General features: G+C 38.5%; 1 protein-coding gene across 1 annotated transcript; it reads right to left on the bottom strand.

The window, feature by feature from the left end:
• Positions 1-7,508: 7,508 nt before the first annotated feature.
• LOC133831069 (uncharacterized) lies at positions 7,509-9,527 on the bottom strand. Its single transcript, XM_062261238.1, has one exon. It carries the CDS (start codon positions 9,112-9,114, stop codon positions 7,693-7,695), a length of 1,422 nt encoding a protein of 473 aa, XP_062117222.1. The 5' UTR covers positions 9,115-9,527; the 3' UTR covers positions 7,509-7,692.
• Between the last annotated feature and the right edge of the window lie 399 nt (positions 9,528-9,926).

Here is a 9,926-nt window from a genome sequence, read left to right as displayed (position 1 = left end):
ACATCTGAAGAAGGATGGCCTCACGGCCTTTCAATATATCCAGAAGTTTCGGGGTCTTTGCAATACCCTTGCTGCCGCTGGAGAACCCGTTTCCTACACCGATCAGCTGATCTATTTCTTGGACGGTTTGGGTCGTGACTACAATGCTTATGTTACACCCATTCAGGCACGGGCTGACAAACCCACCATGGAGGAGGCCTATAGCTTGCTTCTCAACTACGATGCTCGGCTCACTCGTCAAAACTCCATTGATACACTTAGCTCCCTTCAAGCCAACTTTGCTACTTTTTCCCCTCATCGATCTAAATACAAACCCCACTCTTCTAACCCAACCTCTGGTTCCTCTTCTCCAAACCCCCATCGACCCTCTCCGTTTTCCTCTCCTCCGCCTCGATCGTCCCCTACTTGGACCTCTACCCAGTCCCCTCATCATTCCTCATCCCGGTCTCCCAATCCACATCGCCCCAAGTGCCAAATATGTTTCAAAGTGGGCCATACTGCAAATGTTTGCTACCATAGACAAAACATGAACTATCACCCTTACCAGCCCCCACCGAGTCCATTTAATGCCTTCTTCTCTCAACAAACCCATGGCCTCCCGTCTTACCAGTCCACATCAAGACCACTCCCTCCGTTCCCTCCATCGGCTGCTGGTCTCCTGCCTTCTCCATCTGCTCCTGGCCATGTTCCCTATTCGGATCCCTCTTGGTACATGGATTCCGGGGCCTCTCACCACTTTACCCCGGATCTTAACTTGCTAGAGAGCGCCCAACCTTTCACCGGCACTGATCAGATTGCCGTGGGTACTGGTAAGCATGCTTCGATTTCTCATTTTGGTTCTGCTCATCTGCCCGCATATCATTCTGCCCTAAAATTATCTACTGTCTATCACTCTCCTTCCCTTTCCAAAAATCTGCTCAGTGTGTCTAAGTTGTGTGCTGATAATGATGCTTTTGTTGAATTTTATCCCCATTGCTTTTATGTTAAACATCAGGTCAGCAAACAAATTCTTCTCACCGGACTTCTTGATAACGGCATTTACAAAGTCTCGAGTCCAGCCACCACCGCCTCTGTCACTCCATTTCACCTGTTTCAAGTCTCCACTACTGATCCAAATCTGTGGCACTCTCGTTTGGGACACCCTGCTTCCGATGTTACACATCGTGTTTTAACTTCTTGTAATTTTTCCATTTCCAAGAATTCTAAGCTTTCCTTTTGTACTGCTTGTCAACAAGCCAAATCTCATAGGCTTCCTTTTCCGATTTCTGTATCCAGGGCTACCAAGCCTTTTGAATTAATACACAGTGACTTATGGGGTCCTTCCCCTGTTTCTTCAATTACTGGTGTTCGCTATTTCATATTGTTTATTGATGATTATTCCCGCTTTACTTGGTTATATTTACTTTCATCCAAAGATGAGGCCCTCCCTGCATTTCTTACCTTCAAACAAATGATTTTTACTCAATTTGACACCTCCATTAAGCATGTTCGCACTGATTGGGGAGGTGAATTTCGATCCCTCACCTCTGTTTTTGCCTCTCCTGGCATTATTCATGAACTGTCCTGCCCCCACACTCCTCAACAAAATGGGAGGGTGGAACGCAAAAATCGCCATGTTGTTGAAATGGGCCTTGCCTTACTTGCCCATGCCTCGGTTCCCTTGTCCTATTGGCCCTATGCCTTTACCGCTGCCACATATCTCATTAATAGGCTGCCAACCCGTGTTCTGAATCTCACTAGCCCATACTTCATCTTATATAACAAACAACCTCAGTATGCTCATCTTCGTGTCTTCGGCTGTGAATGTTTTCCTTTTCTTCGGCCCTATAATACCCACAAATTAGAGTTTCGCTCTCAATCTTGTATTTTCCTCGGTTATAGTAGTCGTCATAAGGGATATCTCTGTCTCAATCTTGCTTCTGGCCGTCTCTATGTCACTCGCCATGTTGTGTTCAATGAACGTCACTTTCCCTTTTCCGCTGCTGTCCCCTTTTCCCCAACTCAAACACCTCACTCTGTTGTTACTTCTCTGCCCTTTATTCCTCCCCCTCCTCGTTCTTCCGCTCCCTCCTCATTACCCTCTCACCTTACTCCTCCTTCATTGCTGTCCGCTCCTTGTTCGAACCTACCAATATCACCACCTTCCGTGTCCTCATCTCTCCCATCCTCCTCTTCCTCTAAAACTACTACGGGTCACCCGACTTCTGTTTCTTCTCCATCCCCACCTCCTCTTGGCCATGATCCTCACCCACATAAGCAAACATGCATACCTCAGAATACTCACTCCATGATTACAAGAGCTAAGTCTGGCATTTTTAAACCAAAGTTGTTTTCAAGCATCCTTGCAAGTGTGCCTGTTGAACCATCTAACTTTACTGAAGCAACTAAAAAGGACGTCTGGAACACAGCCATGCAAACTGAAATGACTGCTTTGCGGTCACAAGGCACCTGGGTACTTGTTCCCCCTCCTTCGGATGCTAAAATAGTGGGTTGTAAGTGGGTGTACCGGATCAAATTACATGCTGATGGCACTGTTGAACGGTACAAAGCCCGATTGGTCGCCAAAGGCTACCACCAAACTCATGGTCTTGACTTTCATGAGACCTTTAGCCCGGTGATCAAGCCAACTACCATTCGCCTTGTTCTGAGTATTGCCGTCTCTCACAATTGGCCTATTAAACAGCTTGATATTCAAAATGCATTTCTTCATGGGGATCTTGAAGAAACAGTCTACATGCGCCAGCCCCAAGGCTTTGTTGATCCAGCCCGACCCACTCATGTCTGTAAGTTACTCAAGTCCTTATATGGTCTCCGTCAGTCTCCTCGGGCTTGGTTTATGAAACTCAGCCATGCCTTACTTCACTGGGGTTTTCAAGCTTCCCGGGCTGACACTTCCATGTTTTACTTCTCTGCTGGCACTTCTTTTCTGATTGTTCTCGTGTACGTAGACGATATCATTATCACAGGTTCATCTTCCACCACCATTACTGCATTAATGACTTATCTTCATGGTCAATTTGCTGTCAAAGATCTCGGGGATTTACATTACTTTCTGGGTTTGGAAGTTCACCGCTCCTCTGCTGGGTTACACTTAAGCCAAACCAAATATTTTCAGAGATGTGTTATCTAAATCTGGATTGTTGGATTCCAAACCGATGTCCACTCCTCTTGCTTTGGGCTCTCTTTCTTTACATGATGGCAGCCCCTTACCGTGCTCTACTGAATATCGGAGTCTAGTTGGTGCTCTTCAATATTGCACCCTTACACGGCCTGACCTTTCCTTCACAGTTAACAAACTATGTCAATTTATGCACTCCCCCACTGATGCTCATATGCAGGCTGTCAAACGTGTTCTTCGTTATTTGAAGGGAACAAGTCACCTTGGTTTGCTGATACAACCCAACTCGGATCATGTTCTTCACGCCTTCACTGATGCAGATTGGGCCTCGTGCCCCGACGATCGACGTAGTACTAGTGCTTACTGCATTTTTCTTGGCCATAATCTCATCTCGTGGTCCTCCTCCAAACAAAGAGTCGTCTCTCGCTCCAGCACAGAGTCGGAGTACCGCGCACTGGCCAATGGAGCTGCTGAAGTTTCCTGGATTCAGTCTCTTCTGTCTGAGTTGGGAATGCCGTTGTCTCACCCTCCTATTCTTCACTGTGACAACATTAGTACCTTACATTTGGCATCCAACCCTGTCCTACATGCTCGAACTAAACATGTCGAATTGGACTGTCACTTCATTCGTGATCGTGTACTTAACAAAATGCTCAGCCTATCCTACACTCCATCTGATGAACAACTTGCCGATTGTCTTACGAAGCCGCTGGCATCTCATCGTTTTCATGCTCTTCGTACCAAACTCAATGTGCTACCACGCCCAATGAGTTTGAGGGGGGATGTTAAACAATATAATAAGTAGCCTCTTTTTTTTGCATTAATATATTTGTTTTATCTGTACTAAGGGCACGTGGATCGTGGTCCCTTTATCCTTTGTCTATATATATTGAATTGTACAGAACTCTTTTTTTTCAAGGAATACAACAATATCTTTTCCTTCTTTATTTTTCTCTTTAGTACTTAATATTAGAATTGTTTCTAAAAAAAATGTGTCCATGATATATCAAAGTGATTAATATATTTAAATATAAATGTAAATGAATTGAAAATATTATGTATTTTACTTTAAAGTACACTTAACTTTTCTTACTAAAATCATATGAAATATGCTTTTTTTATATAAAAAAAATCATTATTGTCACTGTCACTGATATATTATATTTAATTTTCTTTTGGTCAATGAGTGTCAACTCAAATAAGTTTTTCTTTTTTCCTATAGAAGTCGTACAATAGTCCTATTAATTACGTATAAAGACTCGAACCGAACTTAAAATTACTACAACATTTAATGATAATATCGGTCTCCACCATTATTAAGCTCCTTCTCTGCCTCTATTAAGTTCCAGCCAAGATTTGCCGCTAATATATTATTATCTGCAGACTTAATAAGTTGTCCAATCATAACATTTTTTAATAAACTTAACCCATAAAAAAAAATTAAATAAAAATAAAAGCAACGTTGCCATTACTGGATAGCGTTGCCAATTTCCTTTTAAAACAATCTTCTCCATCTCATTTACCTACTCCACCTGTAACAAGCATTTCCCCAAGGAAGTTGCTCTTAGCGGCAAGTATTTGCAGCAGACCCCACAACTAATTTATGTAAGAGGTGTCAAGTATAAGCTACGAGTCCGCTGCTAATAATTTTTTTTATTAAACTTCTTACTATTTTTTAAAATAAATTAATATTCTTTAAATTTAAATATTTTTAAAACTAATTCTTAATAAATTTTAATAAAATAACTAATTAATTAATTTAAACATAACTAACAATTAAATTAATATATAATTTTAATATTTATCAAACAAACCAACTAATGCCGATATTGTAATAATAAATAATTATACTGTGCTAATTTAATCAAAATACATAAACTAATCACTAAATATTATCATTAAGATCAATTTTGTAATTCTCCTTGTTATACCCAAAAATTGGAGATCAATAACGTGGCAATAAATGTGACAAGTGGCAGTGCATGATCAGTAAAAGACACATTAATAGTCAATAAATACATTGACTCCTCAGAGTTGTGATAAAGGACCCGGTAGACTGACGAAGAATTTGGACTGCTTGAAAGATGTCATAACCAAGCCAAGTGCACCTTGGTCCGAGGAAAGCTAAGTAAAGTGCATCCTAGGAGGCTAAGGAGAATGCATCCTAGGAGAGCTAAGGAAAGTGCATCCTAGGAGGCTAAGGAGAATACATCCTAGGAGAGCTAAGGAGAATGCATCCTATGAGAGCTAAGGAGAGTGCATCCGAGGAGAACTCAAGAGAGTGGTCCTAGGAGACCCCAAGAGAGTGGTCCTAGGAGACCCCAAGGATTTGGTCTGAGGAGAAACATGGCATGCTAGAGGAGAGTGACATGTTAGAGGAGAGAAGTGTATGTCCTACTACCATGCATGTCCTACCACCATGCACGTCTGACCAACAAATGTTTGTCATACCACCATGCACATGTCCAACCAGCACTTGCATGAGTGGTCAGTAGGAGAGGTGGATCAACTAGCTAGAGGAGGACTAAGTCAAGATTCCCAGAAACAACTTCAACAAGATATGCGGGAATCTCTCATTCTTCCCGCAAATTGGGGGTTTGTTACATTTTGAATTTTTAATGTTTCTTTGTAATTTAAATGTAATAAATATAATAAAATATCCCGGTTCTAAGGGATACCGTATGTATGACCCTAAGCCTATAAATAGAGGGCTTATGGGATGAGAGAGGGGCTTCTTCCGCTTCTTCTTTCTAGAGAGATAAAATTTGGGTCTGAGTATTCTAGAGAGAGAAAGTGTGTGTATCTGAAAGAATCCTTGTATTTTTGCAATTTGTACTGAAGAAACTCAGTTGGCTCAGTCCATCTAATCTTGAGTACAGATCTATAAATCACAACTCTAAGTGGATTAGGCTATTACCGACTGAACGGGGCTGAACCACTATAAAATCTTATGTGTTATTTACTTTTCCTGTTTAAACCATCTGTGTCGTTTTTATTTCTCTTGAAGGTTTGTCGTATTTGACGTTCTCACGTCGTTGGCTAAAAACACAGTCAACACTCTTTATCTTCAACATTCTGGTGTGGCAGTGGTTGTGAAAGAATATAAGATTGCTGTGAGCATATCAGGGTTGATAAAAATACATAATATTTAACACAAATAACTTAATCCATAAAAAAAAAACATACACATTAACATATAACTAACAAATTATGTCATAATATTTCAAAAATTATAGTATTAACAAATTACATACTCAAATATTTAAAAATTATATCTCCAAATTTAAAAAATTAATTACTAAATTCTAATTTTACAAACTTATAAAAAAAATAACATTATCTAAATCTACCTCTAATAATATTAATTATCCGCCGCTAATAATTCTAAATAATAAAGCTCAAAAATTTTCTCGAGCATTTACTCCTAAGTATTAGCAGTTTAATAATTATAAGTCTGTTGCTACTAATATTCTATATATATTTTTTTAAATTTAAACATTATTAGCTACGAGCCCCCTAGTGTGCCGCTAATAACATTCACATTACTGACGATTTAACCCGCCTTTAATTATATGGCCTCTAATATTTTTTTTAGTGAATTAACGTATTAAAGAGTAGTCTTTTTCTTCTTCCATTCCATGAGTCCCAACACCACATCTCCAAATTAGAGACGATGCTCGACAATGGAGATCTCTATACAAATTATTATGTTACATAATAGCTAAATAACTTTTTGAATTTAGAAGAGCTTTTAAGAGAAGCAATGACTCATCAACTTATTCAGGAAGGACTTCTAAAAAGCATAGGAAGTTATTTTCTTGTTTTAATGAATCTTCCATAATACCTATATTATCCCCAAATAAATTACATCTATATCCTAAATTATGCAGATAACATTTATAAAATAGGATTCTTTTTTTCTTAAAAATATTCTATCTAATTTTTCTAAAAATAACTACGTACAATTTTTTTTAGTTTTTATTTTTCTTGTTATTGTTTTATATATAAAATTTCTTTCTCTAACTACATTTAGATTTTTATATTTGAATATTCAATTTTAAAATTTTGATTTTTTGTTAATTATGTTTAAATTTTTATGATTTATTTATTTATTAATTAATTCATATATACCAAACACTCTAAAAATAAAAAAGCTATTAGAAAACTCACACTTTTACTTCTCAAGTCTCTCTTATTTTATTTTATTATTTTATAGTATTTTCCATCCTAGTTTTAACTAGATTTTACACTATTGATAATGCTAAAATTAATGAGATATTTATAGATTCATTTTGTTTACTTCATTGCCTCCCATATTCTTTTCACTCTTAAACACTTTCAAATCACCAATATCAGCTATAGAATCACAAAAGGAGCCTTAAAACACAAATTTAAAACACAACATTCATCACATGGTTGCTTATTTAGTATTATTTAGATAAAGTGCCCAACCGAAAAACACTTTTTAATCCCGAGACCAATCATAAAGGTTAAAGCAAATTCGATGTTCACCACGTCTAGACAAACGAACTTAAACAAACATAACATGGCACTATTAGCATACCACATACAGTTCAAGAAACACTAGTGGAATTCTGATCTCCCCACCATTGATGAACAAACACACCACTGTTGCGAAGGTCTCTTAATAGGTCCATACAGTCCACAGGGCCTGTATCTTCACCATCTATGAAACCGGCACACTGAAGAAACAGCTCGTCCACATAGCATATGGCACCATTTTCGAATAGCTGGGATAGGAATTTCAACTCCACTCTCCCTGCATTCATCTTCAGGACAACAAAGTCTGCAAACTGCAGCGTTCCTTTAAACCAAGCAAGGAATTCAAACTCAGTATCTCCCACATATGGTTCCAAAACTCCATCAAGACTGACATTAGCCTTAGTTCCAGAAAGGTTCGGATGATAAACAAAGGTGATGCCAGGCTTATTAATGTAGGACAACAAAACAGAAGTGTTGTAGTCAACAAAATAAACCACAAAAGCTTTGCCTTCAATAGGGTAAAAGGGAAGGAACCAATTTGAAATGTTAGAGTTTAGGTGCATCCCTGCCCCAATATCAACGTAAACCAACCGTTTCTTTGTGGAAAGATCCACAAACTTTGGAAGATAAGAGAAGGTTTTTCCAAAACCGATAGGCTTCTCCTTAACAAGAGGCTCCATTTGCTCTATGAAAGGTTTATAGTTGGTGAGAGATGGGCAGTCTGCCGGAAGATGGTATCGCTCAAAGTATCCTGAGTTTTCCATTCTTTTCTTGAATACAACCAGAGTGAAGTTATTTACACGATTAACGTGCATTATACTCGAAGTTTTCAGTACCGAAGATATACAAGTAGCAGACCTGATTAGGCTATTTGGGGTTGTAGCACTGGAGCTCACAAGCACAGCTCCAATCCCACCAGGAATAAGAACTCGCTCAATCTCGAGCACAAGAATTGCAGGGATAGAAACCATGTCAAGATCTCTAGAGTAGATAAAATCAAACGATTTGTCCTCATAATCAATCTCATATGAAAATTGCTTGCGCTTGAGCGAGAAGAATCGATATTCATTAACATCATAAGCATTGGAGAATCCTAAATCTCGCAATGCCCTCGCAGCTAAAGCCGATCCTTCTCCAATGCAGAGAGCTTTTCCACCAGAGTTCAACAGGTGCTTACTCCGTAGCTCTTTGACCACAGTAACAGTCAAATTCATATATTCCTTGCACCGCGTCGGTTCGATCGAGCTCCAAATGGGATTCAGATGCCGACCCTGAAACACATACCACATCGGGGTAAATTTGGCAGTCGACTCGCCCAAATGGACGGCACAGTTGCCGGAGATTATAGGGCCAAGCATTTTCAAGTACTCCCCGGACAAAATATGCACCAGAGGGATTACCGACAGAGCCAAAGCGATCATGAAAGAACGGAAAAGCATACGCTTCGCTATAGACACATGAAAATTTGAAAATTTCCATGGCTTCAAATCCATTGACGCGTCGTGAGATTCGAAATCTTCAATCAAAGTTCAAATTGTACCGAATCTCAATTTCTGGAATCTAAAATAAGATTTCTTTTTCTAAAAGAGAGCGAGCCAAATAGATAAGCTAGAGAAACAGATTATCGTGTGCAAAACCTGGACGAAGTGTGATTTCCACCTACGAGGACTCCCATTGATTTTTGAAACCCTAACCAGACCCTTCTCGGAATTCTTCTCGCCGACGGTTCATACCAGGTGTGATCCATCTTTCGATTAAGCGTCGAAATCAAACTGCAGAAACCTAAATTTACATGGTTTGAAAGCTAGCTCCAATTCAGAAATTCTAGATTTGAACCAGAAGAGATTCGATTTGGGAAATTTCGGGAATAAAATTAGCTCAGTAGTTTTTATTTTTTCTTGGAGTTTCAGTGAAGTAGTTTATATATGTAAGAGCATTCAATCTCTTGAAGGGAAGTCGCGACGTGTCTCACCGACAACTGTGTACACGTGGCGAGATAACGAAGCTTAACTCTAATCACAGAAAAAATGCCAGCGTAATCATATGATTGTTCGTTGTACAGGTCCCTTTCATAAAATAATTAAAAAAAAAACATTACAAAATTTATTTGGGGGAGGTTCATCTTCTTCTGCCTAAAATTTTATTTTAAAAATTGATCAAATTAGTTAATAAATAATCAACAATCAATTCTATATGTTTCAAAAAAAATTAATTAGTATATTTTGGTATATTGCATTTTAACTCAATTTTAATATATATTTATTATTTTTACTAATTTGTGTTTTGTAAAATAATAAAAAAAAAA

Source organism: Humulus lupulus, chromosome 4 (assembly GCF_963169125.1).
Source record: "Humulus lupulus chromosome 4, drHumLupu1.1, whole genome shotgun sequence".
In the NCBI taxonomy this organism is placed as follows: domain Eukaryota; kingdom Viridiplantae; phylum Streptophyta; class Magnoliopsida; order Rosales; family Cannabaceae; genus Humulus; species Humulus lupulus.
Note: the sequence above shows the minus strand (reverse complement) of the source record. Positions and strands in the feature narration are given on the sequence as shown.